At 45.3% G+C, this 19,780-nt stretch overlaps 1 protein-coding gene across 1 annotated transcript in view; it reads right to left on the minus strand.

Moving 5' to 3' along the window:
- The window catches only part of CDH23 (cadherin related 23), a 408,502-nt gene that overhangs the window by 3,028 nt on the left and 385,694 nt on the right, over nucleotides 1–19,780 (minus strand). Inside the window, exons 44-62 of the mRNA XM_090058715.1 lie at nucleotides 19,252–19,421; nucleotides 17,799–17,936; nucleotides 17,313–17,432; nucleotides 16,001–16,178; nucleotides 14,826–15,037; nucleotides 13,478–13,672; nucleotides 12,480–12,590; nucleotides 11,982–12,111; nucleotides 10,826–11,089; nucleotides 10,190–10,351; nucleotides 9,426–9,682; nucleotides 8,267–8,364; nucleotides 7,490–7,610; nucleotides 6,485–6,564; nucleotides 5,864–5,904; nucleotides 4,459–4,519; nucleotides 3,633–3,762; nucleotides 2,170–2,292; nucleotides 964–1,080 (exon numbers count right to left, since the gene is read on the minus strand). Coding sequence (XP_089914841.1) covers nucleotides 964–1,080; nucleotides 2,170–2,292; nucleotides 3,633–3,762; nucleotides 4,459–4,519; nucleotides 5,864–5,904; nucleotides 6,485–6,564; nucleotides 7,490–7,610; nucleotides 8,267–8,364; nucleotides 9,426–9,682; nucleotides 10,190–10,351; nucleotides 10,826–11,089; nucleotides 11,982–12,111; nucleotides 12,480–12,590; nucleotides 13,478–13,672; nucleotides 14,826–15,037; nucleotides 16,001–16,178; nucleotides 17,313–17,432; nucleotides 17,799–17,936; nucleotides 19,252–19,421 — 2,708 coding nt within the window. The remainder of the gene's footprint in view (nucleotides 1–963; nucleotides 1,081–2,169; nucleotides 2,293–3,632; nucleotides 3,763–4,458; nucleotides 4,520–5,863; nucleotides 5,905–6,484; nucleotides 6,565–7,489; nucleotides 7,611–8,266; nucleotides 8,365–9,425; nucleotides 9,683–10,189; nucleotides 10,352–10,825; nucleotides 11,090–11,981; nucleotides 12,112–12,479; nucleotides 12,591–13,477; nucleotides 13,673–14,825; nucleotides 15,038–16,000; nucleotides 16,179–17,312; nucleotides 17,433–17,798; nucleotides 17,937–19,251; nucleotides 19,422–19,780) is intronic.

Genomic DNA, 19,780 nt, shown 5'->3' on the forward strand with positions numbered 1-19,780 from the left:
AGAACAAACAACTTAGGTGAGTCAAAGTTTGGATGGCAGGGAGAAGGAGCTGAATGGCAGAGATGGTGAGTCTGACTGATGACGTGCACAGTGATGATTAATGGGAAGTAAAATAGAGATGCAAATGGAGAAAAATGAGGAGCCACACTTTGGAGAGAGACTGAGTTTGAGACTATAGTGGGAAAACCACAAGGATATGTGAAACTAGGCATGATAAGACACAAATTTGGGAGTGCTTCATCATGATGGTGGAAGGAGCTGAAGGGAGGGGATGAAGCTACCTAGAGAGAGAGAACCAAAGATTACAGACATGAGAGACTCTAATACATGAGGGGAAAGAGGAAGAGGGCCACCCAACAAGATGCTAAAGGAGCAGGTGCCACTGCAGGAGAGCAGAGCACCGCAGAAACAGAAAGTCCACTCAACCAACTAGCCTGATCAGGGCAGTGCATTTTAAATGCTCGTTCCAAAGAACAAACAGCAAGCTGGGTAAAGGGGGAACAGACAGGTAGTTGGGGGCTTACATAATAACTGGGGAGTGAAAGGAGTGTCAGTGTGGAGAGTTTTGAAGGAAATAGTTGCCTTGTTGCCAGACTCATACTGAGAGATGTTCTTTGGTGAGGGATGTTCCAACAGCCTTGCAGTATTCAAGTATCATTACATCTCAGCACCATGGAGCTGAGACAATCAAGAAAGTGGATATTGCTGGAACAGTCTTCTGGGCTAGTTCAATGCAGTGTTTTGTATCTCTGTCCTTAGGTGAGAGGAGAGAGGAGGTCTCTGGCACCTGTCTGATTGAGGTGGCAGTTATAAGCAAACATAACTCGATAGGGCAAAGAAAGAGGGGGGCATTGATGGGCACCCAACAGAGTTTAGAGTAGGACAAAAGCATAGAAAAAGACACTCCATCCCAGAGGGCACAGCAAGCCTTTTTTTTCAAGTCTATGCACACACACTTTCTACCTCAGTGACCGAGGACTGGTCCCCCTGACTGGCAGTGGTGGCTTTATGCACCATCCGCTCGGCAAACAGCTTTTTCAACCGCATGTAATCTTCTAAGACCACCTTCAAGAGAGAGCCCTGGATGGAAGGGGCAACAGGGGAAGTTATGCATGGGCTCCTTTCCCTCATCCCCAAACTCTGAAACTCCCTGGGTGAAAAACCAACCACATCCAGGAGGAACCAGCCAGGCATTTCCCAAAATAATCCTACCCTCAAACAAAACTATTCACAGTGGGCACATCTACACATGCATCCATGCACTTTTCCTAATGCACATTAAATTTAGTGCCTCGGGTGCCTATACACGAGCATGGAGGCTGCTCTGATGTGCTGGAATTCCAGTGTGTTGGAGCAGTCTCGATTAACTGAGTCTGATGCAGCATGACCATTGCTGTGCTCCAGCAGGCTCCTGCATCTCATGTATCAGTGTCCCTGTGCTTAAAACCGGGAGCATGGACATGCCAAATGAACTTTAATTTAAGTGCTCCCACCACTATTTTTAAGCGCTGATACAGGAGAAGCATTGGAGCTTTAATTAGAGTGGTTCCAAGAGCTGCTCTAATTAAAGCGCATCCTCTTCCGCACTCCTGGAACATATGTGAGGTACTAAATAATGTGCATTAGGCTGCCCTAATGCACAGCGCCAAAAGCACACATTTTTAAGTGACATGTAATGCACAGCAGTCTCCTTTATTGCACATTAGCGTAATTGCACATTTTTTACGTGGCACTTTAATGTGCAGTAAAATAGGCTATTGTGCATTAAATCACATGTGTTGAGGCACCCAGTGGTACTTAAAAAAATGAAAACACTGTTTCAATCTGGTGGAAATGAGCATTAAATATGGCACCTGCCGCACAGCCTTTGCATTTTTTCAACAGGTGGAGGCCGTAAATGGCTTTTCTGCTTCAGGGTGGTGCTATGTCTACCCAGGTCAATTTCAGAGCTGTATTCCTTGGGAATCCCCAAGTGACACATATGTAAGGACTACACTGGACAGTCCTAGGTTTTGGTCTTAAAAAAGAGGTAGCACAGGCTAATCTGGAATATGAAGCCCTGAGGTAACCTCTTGTTTCCTTTTCTGCTGTCTTCATGGATAAGGATAATGACTGGTGGTAAGTGATGGGGGCTCCTGGATAAAGGCAGAGGAAGCTAGCCCCACTCACCTTGATGGGTCCTTCCCTCATGATCTGACCTAGTTTGGCAATGTTATCATATTCCTGAATGGCTGCTCGCAGGTAACGGTCATCTTCGGGCTTGGCAGCAGAGGGCTCTCTTCCAAATGTTCCCTATAATAAAAGAAAGCTTCTGAAAACAACATCTGCAGAATTTAGGCAGAACCAGCCCCGTTCTTGGGGTCAGCTCTCCTGTTGGTGTTCCCTTTCCAGTTCACTATGCCCTCTTGCAGCCTGCAAGCAAAACCTATGTACATCATTCCTGATTTCACTAAGGCTTAACCCCTTGCAAGTGCAGCAAGTTCAGTGTCAGTAGCAATGCAATGTACAATACATGACTGCTGAGCAAATCTAACACCAGGGGAAAGAATTTTTGAGGTATTAAGCAGAAGAATAAAAGATCTTAAGTGCATATCACAAAATATTACCATATTTGGAATGATTGTATCAGTCTAGGCCAGGGGCAGGCAAAGTCCAGCCTGCGGTACACATCTGGTCAGTCAGGACTCCATTTCCCAGATGCTCCTGCCTGCATTGCTTGTACCAGTCTCCATGGAGACCCCAGCTGCACCTGGTTGGAAAGATCAGGCTGGGGTTGCCATGGAAACCATGCAGCAAAGCAGGGTAGGGGGGCTGCTCCTGAGCTGCTGGGAACTTGGGATGGGGGCAGCTTGGTCCAGAGCCAGGGCAGAGCTGTAATCTGTAGCCTGCACCCTCCGGACAGGGGTGCGCAAGCAGGGGACCAGAGCTCTGCCCCGGCTCCAGACCAAGACGCCACTGCTGACGGAGCCGGGGCACAGCCGCCATCCCCTGCTTGTACATATCTGCCTGGAGCGTGCAGGGCTTCAGATCGTGGCTTTGCCTGGGCTCCAGAGCAAGCTGCCCCCATCCTACCTTCCCAGCAGCTCCAGAGCAGCCTCCTGCACTGCTTGCTGCCTGCACGGCTGAGGCTGGTCTCCATGGCAACCCCAGTATGAGCTTTCCCATGCAGATGTGGCTGGGGTCTCCATGGAAACTGGCACAAGCCATGTGGGCAGGGGCTGCTGGGAAATGGAGTCTGGCTGCCAACTGTATTGGTCATTTTGCCCACCCCGGTCAAGGCCGTATAGCAGTGCTAAACTAAGGATCAATGATCAGTAAACTAAGGCAGTAAAACAAATCAGTAGATTAGGCAGTAGGCTGTGATCAGGGCTTAGGCCAGTGGGAGCAGGGAAATGATACACTCATGGGACCATGTGTGGGAAGCTTGACTAAACTCTTAACTTAGTTATATGGTGCCCACAGAGATTCACAGGGGCACAATTCCCTCCTTATTCACAATGGTGTAACCTTATTGACTGGAATGGGATTACCAATGATCTGCACAGGTAATCCTAAGAAAACAACCAGGCCCTTGAGAATTCAGGCTGAGTTCTCTCTCCATCCCCTGAGGCAAGAATAAGAAGGGTCCTCACATGAGTCCTGGCTGGGCTATTCCATAGGTCTGTGATTTCACTTAGGTTTTCAGGTAAGTCATCTTCATGCTCTGCTTGTGCTGCCAGCTCCATGTTCCTGCAGAAAGGATCTAACCACACAGGGTTAGCTCTATAAAGAGGGACAAGGGGTGGGGTTAGTGAGTGGGGGCAGTAAGACAAGGCCTGCCCACCTCTGTTCTCTAGAAATGGTAATTTCTTGAAATCTTGCCATACCCCTCTCTCCCCCTCAATAATCCCAGAACAGGCAATGCCATCTTCCCTCCTTCCCCCACAACTGGAACATGACCTTGCTTCACCCTCCTCTGACCGCAAGTTGTGGTTACATTAAGGGGCATTTCTGCATGAACTAATCTACACACCTTGATCAAGCAATTACACCACCAGGCCAACTGATAACTGCAGGCAAAAATCACTTGCTCTGCACCTGTCCATGAAGGTGTCTCTATTTACTGCCACAGAAATTCAAACTTCTTCTGTGCTTGTGCCCTTCCAGCACCATGTTTCACAAGTCAGGAGTGTATTGGTGATGATGGGGATGGATTACTAAAAAGCATGCCATACATTGCTCAGAAGAGATTCTCATCTAGATGATTTTAGGGTGTTTCTTGATCCTAGCAATCTGTGGAATCCCAGCTTTCAGAGGAAAGTGATTGCTGAGATGCTTTGTACTGGAAATATTAGCAGAAACCAATGAGGGTCCTAAAACATGTGTTCTGCCTACAGACTAACAGGGAATCCTCTCACTCAGTCTTCTAGAGTGAAGTTGGAGAGACCTCTCTCCCACCCAAACGTGCTGAGGACTCACCCATCAAAGGAATATTTATTTGTGTTTGGCATATCCATGATGTCCATGAAGCCTCGGTTTCCTGAAAAAGGTTGAAGGTTACAGACTGATTTATAGATTCATAGATTGTAAGCCCGGAAGGGACCTTGGAAGATCATCAGGTCCAGCCACAGGTACCAAGTGGGAAAGACAACTTAGGGTCAGATGACACCAGCAAGGTGAGTGTCTGGTCTCATCTTGAAGCTTTCCAGGGTAGATGATTGCACCACCTCTGGAGGGAGCTTATTCCATAGTCTGGACACCCTGAGTGTGAAGAAGTTTTTCCTAATGTTGAGCCTGAATCGGTCTTCTAGGATTTTGTGGCCATTAGTCCTAGTTTTCCCCTCAGGTGCCCTGGTGAACAGTTGCTCATCAAGCCATTGAGGTACTCCCCTAGTGTAACCAGGTCCCCTCTCATCCTTCTTTTCTTCAGGCTGAAGAGCCCCAGATCCCTCAGCCTTTCCTCGTATGGTTTGCTGCATAAGAGTTTGATCATAAGGGTGGGTCTTCTTAGGACTCTCTCAAGCTTGTCCATGTCCTTGTTAAAGTGTGGTGCCCAGAACTGGACACAGTATAAGTTATAATTTTTGGTCATTTCATCAAAGAATGAAAAAATGTGGTTTTATTTGAGAAATGCATCAGCCAAACGTAATAGATTAATAGATATCAGGGTCGGAAGGGACCTCAGCAGATCATTGAGTCTGACCCCCTACTCCAGGCAGGAAAGAGTGCTGGGGTCAGAGGACCACAGCCAGGTGCTTGTCCAGCCTCCTCTTAAAGACTCCCAAGGTAGGGGAGAGCACCACCTCCCTTGGAAGCCCATTCCAGATTCTGGCAAACCTTACTGTAAATAAGTTCTTTCTGATGTCTAACCTGAATCTGCTCTCTGTCAGTTTGTGGCTGTTATTTCTAGTTACTCCCAGGGGTGCCCTAGGAAACAGAGTATCTCCTATCCCTCTCCCTCCCCCCCACCGATGAATTTGTAGGCAGCCACAAAATCACCTCTCAGTCTTCTCTTGTGGAGGCAGAAGAGATTCAGGTCCCTTCAATCTCTCCTCATATGGCCTTACCTGCAGGCCTCTAACCATGATGTTTATACTGGCTGAATAACAAACAATATCAACACCAGAATGACTCTCAGCACACATCTACTCTACCTGGAGCAAGAAATGTGAAGAATAGATCAGCCCCCTGCAATCTGAAAGAAACCACAGTAATTCAAACTCCTCTCTCATTATCACCCCTATGTCTCTTTTGATATTACAGATTCCTGAATTCTTCCCTCATATCAAATCTGTGTGTGTGTGTTTTACACTATTCCCCCAGCACGTGTATTAGCTTGCATTTTTCCAAGATAATGCCAACAAAGAACCCCAAAATCTCTCACCTGTAGAGCCAGCCACAATAGCTTTTAATTTTCTTTTGTGTCTACAAAGAAACAAAAAAAACTCTTAACAATAAATTGAAATTAGGAAGAAAGCCTTAAAGGAGAGATGTGTAAAACCAAGGAACAAGCATATGCAATGGAACAGTGTTTGAAATCCTTTCCCTATATATAACCATAGCACTTAGAAAATAAGAAAAGCCTGTGTTTTGAGAGCATTTTCAAAAGCAACATATTAGCTCAGGTGGTGGCTTCTTTCCTTGACTGGACTGTCTCATCTGGAAAAGATGTATGCTTCTAGTCCCTGCAGACAGGTTCTTGATATCAGGAGAGGGTAAGAGATTTTGTTTCTAGGTTCACAGGGTAATGTTCTATAACATATACATTATAGGAGTCCAAGATGCTTTTGAAACTGCTGCCCTTAGTTTCATGCAATCCAAGATCCAGTTTACCAGGATGTTACATTAACCACTGGTCCAAGATACCCAGACTGCAAGAATAACTAATCATGTGCTATTGTGTCAGCTTATTGTTTTGACTTATTTTTCCTTATGGTGGCCAAGCATTTACATTTAGTTATATTATAGAGTTTTCCTGCAATCCCAGGGCCTTGAGGTCACTTACACTGTTCTGTAGTACCAGTTCATGAGGATGAAGAGCATGGCAGCCAAGAAGAGGAGGACAGCTAAGATAATTATTGCCATCTAGGAAAAAACAAACAAATGATTTTTAGTACATGTGAGTGACTTCAAACATGCAGCTGGGCTGCTTACTTAGAGCAAACAAGTGTCCCGTTATATTAATACAAGAGAAAGAGTTTCCAAGTTTTAGGCAGCCCTGGGTGAGGGAGAAGAGTCATGCTGTAAAAAGGAATGGTGGACCATCTGCTAGTGCTTGCAATAGAGCAACCTGGGTATTAAGTCAACTCATCTCACTCTGTTGGACAACAAAAGAGTCACAGGAAAATCATTCTTTTGAACTGATGTCAGAACCAGGAAATACCATATTCCTCTTTCAACGAAGCACTATTGAGGCAATCATAGGTGAAGTTATATGTTCCATTTAGACCATACTATGAGCACTAAAAATGTGCCCGTCCACAAGTTAGAGCATGTTAACTTGTGCCAAGTGCTCTCTGAGCATCTCAAAGTTCTACCTTCAGGTGAGGGTTAACTCTGGGCCATGCAATCTAGCTCATGTTAAAGTCACTTCAATCTGCTCCACAGAAATAAAAAGAGCAACTACAGTCCTTCAGCATCCGAGGCTGCATTGCTTCCAGCCATTTTGCCACCCTGACCCAGAGCAGGAATAGAGCACAGGTAGGCCCTGGCTCCTAGCTATGCCCCTGCTCACCTGCCCTCTAGTGGCAAGTCAGAGCTGTACAGGTAAGAAATGGTATTAACCCTTAACATGCACCTCCTCATAACACAGTTTAACTTTAGCACCATTTAACATTCCACAGATTTAGTAAGATCTAAATGTAATGTGTAACTTTACCCTAGAGAAAAGCAGTTTCTTTTGGTGTTACTTACATGAGTGGGCAGAGTAACTATGCCTACCTATCTGCTGGGAAGTGAAAGGGCTGCTAGTATGTGTAGATAGGAGTTCAAAGAGGACACTATCTTCTACCTGCAATGCTGAGAGATCATCTGGGGCCCGAGCAGTGATAGCAGGCTGCACATCCAGCACGTTGTAATTTCTAAAGAGATTCCTCAGCTGTTCCTTATTCTCATCAATCATTTGAATCACTCTAGAAAGAGAGGAAATATTTTGGATAGGGGACATTTTCTTTTACTGAAGACTGAAAATGAATTTTTAACAGTTCAACGCAATGCACAGATTCCCCAATACCACATAATATAATGGAATGTATAAGGTAAAGCTCACACCTTGGGCTTGATTGGTGCCATAATTAGTTTTTCTTTAACTGTGGCCACCAGCAGTGACCCAACTGTTGCTCTCATAACCAGACTCTGGGACAAGCTAATGTTTTCCAGAAAGTGCATCTTGACCTTTGCTGGCAGAAGTTTTTGTTGATGGAGATAAGGCAGCCATCATGGGCTTTAGGGCAATGTACCATGGGTAATATCTACTTCATTATCCTTGCAGACCTAGAGATTGGGACAGCATGCCTAAGTTTGACATGATGCTGAACACAATCTGACCTTTTTTTTATATTGACCAGTCATGATCAGACCTGTGTTCAATGACGCCTGTTCAAATGCTGTAAGAGTAAGCACAAGCCTATACAGAATAATGCACTAGGCCTAGCATTGCTGGCAACACTGTACTAATTATGAAATATCCTTAGGTATAAGTGCACCTTACTGATTCTTGATACATGAATGACCCTCTTCCTGCTTTGTCTTCCCTCCCTCATAAATGCATATAGACACGATGGCTTACCGCTCCACATCCAGGATCCTGTTGGTTTCCCTGTTCACTACATGGATCAGCAATTCTGTCTGGGCAAAATTTACACGGCCTTTTTTGTCAACATGGAACTAGAAAAAAAAGGGAGCAGATTGTCCACAACACATGTGTTGGCTACATGCCTCATTCTTGGCAGCCACTCCAGGTATGTGCCAGGGATTTGTGTTTTCCTGGCAGAAATTCTCAAGTCCTAAGCTATGAGGCTGAGACCCAGTTTAAAGGAGGTATATAACCATTAGCCAGCAAACAGAGATTACTTCCTCTTGGAAACATTTGGCTCCTCCTACTTGTTTGCACTAGTCTGTTGTGCCTTTATTCCTCCTTCTACATGAAGAAACATGTTTTGTCCTAGGATGCATTGCTGTCAATGCTTGCAAGGACATAGTGATTTGAACAGAGAAGGACATCAGAAGCTCCTGACTTCTACTCCCAGCTCTGTCACTGACTTGCTTTTAGACCTTGACTTAGTCACATCCTCCTGTGTCTGTGTAAAATGTTATTTACTTACCATACAGCCACATTAGTTTTTCTCTGAAATGCATGTTGAAGACTCAAGTTTATACAAGTGCTAAGGAGTTCTGCTAGTAGCATGAGTGTAAGACACCTGCAGAATAATGTGAGGGAAGCTCTTACCTCTCCCATAAGCAATTTCCTGTTTCCAGGACCATGACAAGGGGATGTTCCTGTTTACATGCTCCTGCAGTTTATCCACCAAACCAATGGATAATCACAAGGATCACATGTTCTCCCTGCTGGCTGTCTTTAAATGTGCTAGCTTATCTATGGAGAGCCAGGCTGACAGTCAAGTATGATGCAGAGGACTGGGTACTTCACTGTGGCCATTAGAGCTTATGAGGGTTAGAAGAGGGGTACATGCTCTACTATCTGGAAAGTAGTTACATATAAAACATGGGGTCTCTTCAGCTATTAAGGAGGAAGCACCCATTCTTCTCACCCTTGGATTTCCAACAGGACAACTCCAGTGGACATCTCCAAGAGCATGGTTTAGTTGTGAACATAACCCTTTCGAGCATGGTGCTTTCCTACCCCATGCTTAGTATCACAGAGAGTGTGAGTGGTGCACTAGTGCATCAGGGTGTAGTACTTGGCATGGGCCAGATGGTACTGTTACCTGCACATCATCTGTGTTGACAATAGCCCCTGTGATGTTGGAGAGCAGACTGATGAACTCCTCCTCAAACTGCCGCACTTTGTCAGGGATCTCATTGATGATGATTTTCACTCGTTGGTCATCTCGCAAGATGTAAATTCCAATTATAGCTGTGTCATTGTGGCCAGCTAGATCTAAAGCCATGATATCCACTACAAAGTAGCCAGGGTTGTAGGCTGTAAAGAGGTCAAAGGTTCGCAGGATCCCATCAAAAGTACCTTTGAGAAGAGACCATGACAAGTCACGAATTAGCCCAAGCATAGCAATAAATACATCAAATTGTGCTATCCAGGCCAGGGCTCTGGCAGGGCCAAGCTGGGAATGACACAATCTGATCCTCAACTGGGAAGCATGTTATCCCTGACTTGGGGCTTTCCCATCCTCACTCAAGCAACACTTACACTTGAGCTCAATTCCCAGCCAAGGTCTATTGAAGCAATTTCAAAAGAAAGAGTAAAGGAGCAGGTGTTCTCCATTAATACAGTGCATCTTCCTAAAGAATCAGTGCAGCTTCATCAGCTGATTGCTATGGGGCAACTGCTGTGGCGCCACAGAGCATGAATATTTGGTTGAAAACCTAAGGCGCCCCTATAAGCTTCCCTAGGAGCTGGGTTACCTACAGTTTTGGGCACTCCATGGATGAGTGAGAAACTTCAGACACCTGTGCTGTCTGAAATCACTGAGATGTGAGAACTTCCCTGCTTGAGGGCCCTACAGCTACTCACCAATGCTGAAGACACTGGCCACCTCCACTGAGTCATTGGTGTGCTGCTTGATATAATGGATGCCCAGGATGCTGTACATAACCAGGCTATTGTTGCCCACATCAGCGTCCACTGCTAGGACTTTGATCAACTCTGAGCCCACCTTGGCATCTGTTGCAACCCCTTTAAGAAAGAAAAAGGATGGGATGTTTATGATGTGGGCAAATAGCTGAGCTTATAATTATCATCTGAGAGTACACAGGTATTGTAAGGAGGTGTTTTTCTTACACCTGTCACCTTCTGTTCCTCCGAAGAGGAGATAACACCCCTTACTTCCCATAATAACCCCATAATCAGAAGTCTCCTTACTTATCTTGTGTTTCCTCTATAGAAGTAGATTGTAACTAGCTATGAAGTGTGCCAGCTTATAGAGACAGAGATGATCTGGCAGGTTGTTTCAAGTACCCTCCACTTTCTTTTTGGAGAAATTTGTTTTTTTCCTCTTGTACAGTTTTCCCTTCCAGGGGTCCTGGGGCCCTTGCTATCCGAGGATACTCAGGATCTGAGTTTGCACATCCTACCTGTTATTTTATAGTTTCACCCCAGAAAAGAAGTGATCCAAATAGCAGGACACATTTTCGTAACATTACCCCATACCTGCAGTGTATTCCGACTTAGTGAATCGTGGCGCTTGATCATTAATATCCTCCAGAAAGATCCGGACTTCCTGAAGTGTGAGGTCTGAGCTGAGGTCCCAGGCCTGGAACTGGCCTGCCCTGTGGCCTCTGGGTGGTGTCCAGTTTCTGTTGCTGGAAGCTTTGACAATGATAGAGTGGTAGAGCTCCTTCTCTCGATCCAAGTCTTTCATCACTTGCAGCTTCCCTTCCCGGCTTAGCTGGAAATTGTTCTCCCTGTTGCCAGCTGGAAAGGTTGAATTGTATCCAAGTGAGTCTTATCTTTGCCCTAACTAACGCTTCTCACCTAGATTTGGACTTCTGGGCTCATATATGGAAGGAGAGTACAAGCAGGCACAGAAATCCAGTGCAGGCCCTCTCCCAGTCTTTTCCTATCCAGATACCCCTCCCCAGGAGTTGTACTAGGGCCTGGTGGCAGAGTGGTTACAGAATCTCACAAATGTGCCACAGATATAAGTTTTAGCCTTCCTTTGGTCTTTGTCAAATGTCACCACCAGTCAACCCAGCTCTAAATGGGTGTTTAGGCATTTGGGCTGGAGAGTCCCTGGTGTGTCATTGCTGTACTCTAACGAAGCTTATCCAATGGAGTGTGGGCGAGCCTCCGATCTGCTTGCCAGATGACAGGAGGCGGATGCTGCTCGCTGGGACCAGCACTGAAGCCAGTAAGCCTGGCTTTGAAACTTGAAACATTTAAAAACTTTTGAAACATTTTGAGTTCCCTTGTTTCATTTCGAAGCTGTTTTGAAGGCTTTTGTCTCATTTCAATTTTGCTGTTTTGAGTTCAAACCACATCAAAACAGCTTCAAAATGAAATGCCGGGCAAAATTTTGCACAGCCCTAGGGTCTATTACAGAAACTCCAGGAACACATTATATAAAGAAGCCACCTGGCTCTATACATTTACATTTATTTCATGATACATTATCAGTATGATACATTCCCACGCCAAACAGCTCACAAAACATACTGAGTTTTCTCTTATAGGATGCATGACACTTGGGACCTCTCAGCCTTGTAATATCAACATGTATTGTTTCAAAACTAACTTAAACCAAAAATAAAGCAGGAATGTAACCTCCTCTCCCTGAAGAGACCTAGGGGGAGGGAAGCCACCCTACCTGCTATGAAATAGTAGACAATAGCATTGGAGCCCTCATCTGCATCTACAGCACCAGTGACATTCCCTACAATGGTTCCAGGATGGGAGTGTTCAGGAACAGAGAGTGCTTGGTACTGGGGGTGACCTTTCTGCAAAAGGGACCAAGAGAGAAGAGAAGGGATGTTACAGAAAAAAGGTACAGTGTAATACCAATAAAAGCTGAGACAGAACTATCTCATGGATAGGAGACTTTTTCTTCCTCTTTGCTTTAACGTGTGAACATTAGACATGCACACATAAAACCCTCATTAGAGTAAACATCATTGACCAATGCAACTCCCAGAGTGCAGTGAGGATGACTCAGGGTAGGCCAGATGAAAATTTGTTTCTGTGGGTAGTTCTCACCTCACATTAGCTGTCTGCTATCTCATGAACTCCAGTGTGCCCTAGGATCTAATATTCCATCTCTCTGCCCCTACCTCTGCCCCATGAAAGTGGGATGGATGGCTCTGCTTACAGGTGGTCTCATGAAGAGGGGTTCATTGTCATCAATGTCATCCAGCATCACCTGGAGAGGCTGCATGGTCTCATACGGTGGCTGACCCTGGTCACAAGCCACAATGATAAGCTACAGGAGAAACAGCAACACAGTTTTGGTCACACAGATGCCTTTCAAAAGCAAGGGTCAACAGTCTTCAAAACACAAGCAAATGGGGCACTACCACAAGCTAACACAAGGAAAGACATCATGTCCTTTGGGTAGGGAATATCAAGTGAAGGAGAATGGTGACCTTTTGCCATGGAACAAGCCAAATAGCATTGGCCAATGCATAACTAGCATGCTCCCCCCACAGCAGTTAGGCTAGGCTGCTGACTCCTCACTGTTGGTGCATTTGGTACAAGGGCAGTTCGTGCCTAGCAACCTGGGTTAAGCTGCAGGCCTAAAATTGCCCCAGGCTCTACTCTCACCATTTAACCCTTCCCTCCCCTCACTGATATATATATATATATTCCAACAGGTAGCTGATTGTCTCTGGGTCAGATTATTTCTTAAAGGAAAGTGATGATGTCAAACCTAATCCAGACTACATTTAAGGAGGAGCAGGGAGGTGACTTGGAAGTGGTGCACTAACACAGTGAAGAAACAATTCCTTATTCACACTTGCAATGTTTATCGTGTCCTCCTATTTATTTTTATTACTCATGTGTAAAGTCTTAACCTTGGATACAGGAGATGGACAGAGATGGTGCCAAACACAGTGGAATGAAACATGAGGCAGAGCTTGTATACTCCGCTCTGTGAAGATGTTTTGATCTTCATCTGCTAATTCCCTGAGCTATTCTAGTCCTGTCACCACCAACATCACTGTGGCCTGTGGTTCTAGACCTGGGCTTTTCAACCAAGATGTCACAATGCCAGAGCTGACAGGGACGGACAACCTCCCTTGCAGTCCCAGACAAACAGTCACATGCACTAACCCCACGTCACCATCTCTTTTCCTTTTTTAGACTTACATTATAGATGGCTTGTGTCTCTCGGTCTAGCCTCTTTGCTGTCTGGATGAGTCCACTGGCGGGGTCAATGGTGAAATACTCCCAGTCTTTATTCCCTGCTCCTGTTTTTAGTAGATTGTACAGTACAGCTCCATGGAGACCCTCATCCTTATCTGTGGCATAGACTTCATACACATTGGACCGCAGAGGTATTTCCTGTCATCCACAAAGAAAACATCAGGGCAGGGATTTTGAGGATAGAGCTATGTGCATGCCTAGGGGAAACACAAACCTCTAAATCATTGAACCCCCAAACTCTGAAGACCTAAATAATGTACACAAGTACACACACACTTCTTCCCTTCCTGCAGGGAAGTTCTTCATAGGAGACTTGTAAGCTCCTTGTAACATCCACAAACAGTTCAAGAAAGTTGTAGCTAATGTAGAAATTGAATGTTAAAACATGATCCAGAAACTAGTATTGGCTTAAACCTAACCAGTGACACTTGTCCACATTTCCACTGTAGAGTAGCAATTGCAAATGATGCTCCTAATTTGTTTGTCTTTTTGCTTTAACCCCTTTAGGAGGCCCTGTTCTCATTGGGCTAATGAAATACCTTTCCCATTATTTCCAGAAAAGGTATTTAGAGAAAGGAGGAAATCAGTCTTAGGAAAAGGTTGTGCTCTTCATTTAGTCCAAAAGCAAATGTTGGTCCCAAACAGTGGAATCTCTTGAGTGGGAGGAGGAAATATCTCACTCCTGACAGCCCCTCTGGTTACGGTGAAGGAGAATGCCTGACTGGGAGTGTGTGGTGAGGGGTTAGGTAATGAGGAATGGATGCTTTGGCAGGGGGCCACCCCCAGAGCAGTGTCTTACAGCCTGAGTAGGGAATGGCACGCTGGCTCCCTGTTCATTCGTCTACCTACTTTGCAAAACAATGACTTTCTAACATCCCTACCAGAGACACCACCGGCATAATCACAGCCAGGATCTGACTAACTAGAACTGTGGAGAACATCTGTATAACCCATGTATGCTGTATGGTGATTAGCCTGTGGGGGTTATTCTGGAGAAGGGTAGGGGGACCCCCTTCCCCTCTTGTTGCCCATTCTGTGTCTATACTAGCCAGACCAGAAAGTAAGATGCCTGATCAGAATGTCAGTCAAACCAAGGCCATGAGTAACTTCTGGACTTCTTTTTGGAAACCTGGCCTCTGATGTGACACCACTGTCCAAGCCAGAGGTGTCACAATTAATTCCCTTTTCTGGTACAAGATCCTCTGCCCAACAACACAAGGGTTGGTCTCATCAGTCCAGACAGCTGGGCAGTTGTACCGTGTTAGTAGGTGGCATTCTGCCCAGGATTTACCTCTTTAATATGCAGGATGGTGCCATTGGGTGGCCGGACAAACACCGGCCGGTTATCATTAATGTCAATGACTTCCACTTGGAGCATGGTGGTCCCCCAGAGAGGGGGCTTGCCTTTGTCTGTGGCCACCACCGTCAGGTTGAACCTCTCGTAAGACTGCAGGCGTCTGCAGGTTGTGATGAGCCCAGAGTCCTTACCGATCTTGAAAGCCTCTGGGAACAGAACAGACACATCCCTCACTTTGGTCACTAAGCAATAGATTTTCATAAATTATTCTATGGTATGAGTCAGAAGCCAGGTTAGGGGAAGGGCACAGAGCCAGATTCTGATAGTTGGTTGAGCACACAATAATTCACTACTTGGCAATGATTGGCTGCATCCCCACCATCATATCAAGACACTAAATTTGAATCCCTTTCAGATCTTGGGCCAGGAATGACCAGGTCCTGTATTACCAGGCCATATGCTCAGAAGGGCCAGTGGAATACCAGAACTCCAGGGAATTCTTTCAAGCTGCACAAGGCTGTGTCTAACTGTGGCAAAAGAATGAAAGCTTTCAGTCTCTTTGATGGTGGGCTGAATTTGGAGTGAGCTCCCAGGTTTGAGAGAAGTGGACTTTTGCTCCATTTTAAGCCATGTTTGCTGGCTTTGGCCTCATGCCTACCAACTCTTTGTGTGAATGAATGCTTTGGAATTTGTGCTTTGCCACTATCCACCTCAGAAAGTGCCTCACCTCCCTCTCTGTCTCCAGGCTTTCCTGGCTTTTATTTGTGTGAGCAGAATGCAGTGACCTTCTCCAGGACATAGCTTATATTTATGTAACTAGGAAGCCTGGGAAGTGGCAGCTTTGGGTGTGGTGAACAAGAGAGAAACAGAGACTGAGCATCAGGGAGAAAAGTCTGCAAGCCTGAAATGTAGGACCTTGAAGATAGCAGAAAGTGCTATGGTGTAGAATTAAAAATGTGCATTTACTCTGTATGCACGTGTGTTTGTGCACATGCCTATGTGTTCATGTGGACAATCTATTATGATGTGAAATGAAAAAAAGTGACTTGGTCTTTATATAGTCCTCAGATTTCATCTCAGTGTTCCTATGTTTTCCCAGTCACTCCAGAGATATTCCCCATGCCTCTAGCATTCCCTGAATGTCTGGATTAGGTACCATGGCTGCCTACCCACTCCAGGCCCCTCGATGCTGTAGGTTACCACTCCATTGTCACCCTCATCAAGGTCCATGGCTGTCATTGTGATCACAGATGTCCCTGCTGGCTCATTTTCATACACGCTGGTGCTGAATTGGCTCTTAGAGAACTGGGGCCTGAAGTCATTGATGTCGAGAACTGTAATCAGCACCTTGAACGAAAGCAAACTAGGCATATCACTAAATGCAGAGATGACCCCTTGGGGGCTGGGAAATGATATGGCTGAAATGACCCTGTAAAACAATTTGGTCCACTACCATAATGGAGCTGCTAATGCTTGACTTCCAAAAATTGCACCATGTCCCTTCCATGACTGGGTTAAGACAGATCAGGAATTAAGAAGTGCCTATGTGGTGACAGGCTGGGGAGCTCAGGGTGTGTATTGGGGAATGTATCTGGGAGCTAGAGGACTGAAGAGAAATAAGAGTCTGCCTGTGCCCATTGAACTCAAAAATAATCTTTTTTTCAATTCATTACAAACAAATCCTACTTCTTGTCTATCATGGAGGGCCAAAGCAGGAGATGGGGATATAAGTCAGCAAACATGAGGCTGACATCAAGGAACCCAGAAAACAACATAAGGCGCTGTCAGTACAACAAAATGGAAAATTCCACCTAGAGAAGCCCCATGTGAGCATGATTTATACCAGAAGCAATCAACAGAAAGGGACAGTTGACCACACTATATAGCAACATATAAACTCTATAGGCCTTTTTCCTCTTAATCACATATGCTCAGAAGTTACTGGAGTTTCTGGGGGGTTTTAAAATACATGTTGCAGTAACTTGAAAAGTGACACTGTCATAGAGGGCATACGATACAGTCATTTATCATAGCTGAATTAATAGGGTTTGTCTGGGAACTACATTGTAACTTTTTTCAAATGCCACATTCTCCCTTTCTGGTATGCAATACCAATTAACTTGGTCTCAGGGAATATCATCTTGGACTTCCACAACTTTCTTGTGGGCTTTCCCTCTTTTACACTACTTCATGCACACTTCTTTCTCCCTTGGGTTTCTCCGATATTTCCCTTATTTTCTTGCTCTCATTTTCTCTTTCTGAGTTCTTTTTCTGCCCCTTCTTTCTTGACCTCACATAGCCTCTCTTACTGACTTTATCATTCTCTTGCTAACTCTTCTTACACTCTGAGGAATACAAATGCCTGTCTCCTGCAACAAGAAGGCATGCAAACCTATGAAGTAAAAACAGAGGGTATGAAGTTATGTCTTAACCTCCCCCTCCACCCAGCCCACTCCCCAGCCCGGAACTGTGGTTTGGCACCTGAACAGAATTCTCTCGACGGTTACTAGGAATGTCCCCAGGGTTGTCCTTGGCTACAGCAGTCAGCGTATAGTGATCCTTCTTTTCTCGATCGAGGGTTGACAGGATGTAGATATCACCCTGAAATATCCAGAGACTTTCAGGAAGTTTTTGGCTGTCTGCAGGCTATTTCCATAGTGAATGTGATTGCTGACCTTGAGCAATACTCATTTAGATCAAACAATTAGTGTAACAGAAATAAGAGGATCATAGTAAGGAAGGGGAGACTCCCCTTCTTGAGGCTTGACTTGAAAAGGGAAAAGGAAGATTTCATGGGTCCTCTACACCCCAAATTTCTCATGTGAAACATTATCAGGTTTGGACCCTGGAGGGCATTCTTTTGGCAGCAGGCCACTCCCAAGTTAAGGTGGGCAAGAGGCTGGTCACTCCTGTTCCCACAACCTTCATGTATTTGCAGTGCTGCTCCAGCCTCAGTTTGTCTCTTACCGTATTGGGATTTATTCCAAATTTGCCCTCTCCATCTCCCAGGCTGTACTCAATGAGGGCAAAGCGCCCGGAGTCAGCATCAGTGGCTTTAACCCTAAGGATAACTGTGCCCAATGGGACATCTTCAAAGACAGCTTTCTGCAGGTGTGGAAAGGAGAGAAAAGTCCAAAAAGTAGGTGATAGTTTGAGTCAGCAGTAAGACCAACAAAATATTCAGACCAGCCACATTTGGAAGACAAATTAGTACTGGGAAGGAGTGGTCTCTGCTCATTTTATATGGGGGACTGTTGGTCTGAGGTATGGAGTGAGATGTTAAACTCTCTCCATACTTTAATCAACAGATTCTTCAAAATTTAAGATTTTATAAACAATAACAACAGCAACAAAATACTGCCAAGCCAAGCCAAGCCAAGCCAAGCCAAGCCAAATGAAACCAACCTCCCCAAACCCTTCAAAATCCTGTAAACAGTGAACCCTTCAGGATGGAGAAAAACTTCTCAAATTGGATTCAGTACAGCACTCATTTATCCTAAGGCTGACACATGAACAACTGGTGCCTTCTGAGACATGGGGGGGGTACCATTTGTAGGTGCCAGTGTCACCAACAAGTAGAGACCACCTGCAGATGCTGGCATTGAAGGGGGTGATGAGCAGGGACTGCCCACAGATGACGGTGGTGGGGAGTGGCAAGTGGGGACCACCTGCAGCTGCCGGCGGTGGCATTGTGGGAGGGTGGTGAGCAGGGACCGCCCACAGATGCTGGTGGCGGCAAGTGGTGAGTGGCAAATGCACAGACACCAGCAGCAGCAAGGGAAAAGGGGTGGTGAGCAGCAAGCAGGGACAGCCCGCAGATGCCGGCTGCGGCATCGGCAGCAAGGTGGGGTGGGTGGCGAGTGACAACCACCTGCAGAAGCCGGCAATGGAGTCAGCCAATCTCAGGTGGGGCACATGCCCCCCTTACAAGTTGTCTATGGGCTAAAGATAACAAACTGAAATAGCTGTCCTAACATGAAATGGTGTATGTACTCATCAGAGTATTAGGTCTGGAAACTAAGGATGACAAAATAGATATCCACAGTATTAAATATTTTTCTGCTTACCTTTTAGCAGTTAACATTTATTTAATCCACATCTTGGTAAAATATTCATGGCCAGATTTTCATTTAAGATAAGACCCTTTAAGAAATGTCAGGTCAAAAGCTTTGCCCCTAATTTTATGGAAGCATTTTGTTCTCCTCATTATATAGCTCTCATAAGATTGTAGCTTGTGCACATAATACCCCACACAACATTTTGACCAATGAGACAGTTATTTGAAGCCCTTTGAATACTGATTGATAGAGGAACCAATGTGCCCTGCTAATATGCATTCTGCAACAGGGGCCAAGTATAGGCCTGTCTCTTCCTCTGATGTCTTCTCACAATATACATGCATTCTTATCACTAAACTCACCTGGTAAGATGGCTGGCTGAAGATAGGATTATTGTCATTGATATCCACAATCTGGAGATATACAGGGATCTCAGATGACCTCCGAGGAGAACCATTGTCTGAGGCTCGGACAGTGAAGTTCAGCCATTGCACTTCCTCATAGTCCACTGTCCTGCTTGCAACAACCTTCCCTAGAAGACAGCAGAATTGCAAATGAGAAACACTTGAATCTGATGATTCTCACAACACAGGACACACATCATTGACTGTGACCTCCTGTCTACAGTGTCCCTTAGATTGCCAGAAATGAGAGAGAGACCACACCCAGAGTTCTTCCTATACGAGAAATAAAGAAAAAAACTGTTGAATGGGTTCTACTGCTTGAGACGGTTCAAGGCTGAGGATCAAAGATGCATCCACTGGGACAAGCCTCAACAAGTCTGATATAAACCCTCTGAATATAATGTTGGTTTAAGCTGCTTAGCATAAGCCTGGTACTTGGGAGTGGTGTAAGTGTTCTGCTTATTCATTCTGAATGATGAGGAGATTG

This window comes from Crocodylus siamensis, chromosome 7 (genome assembly GCF_052110815.1).
Source record: "Crocodylus siamensis isolate JL-2025a chromosome 7, ASM5211081v1, whole genome shotgun sequence".
Lineage (NCBI taxonomy): Eukaryota > Metazoa > Chordata > Crocodylia > Crocodylidae > Crocodylus > Crocodylus siamensis.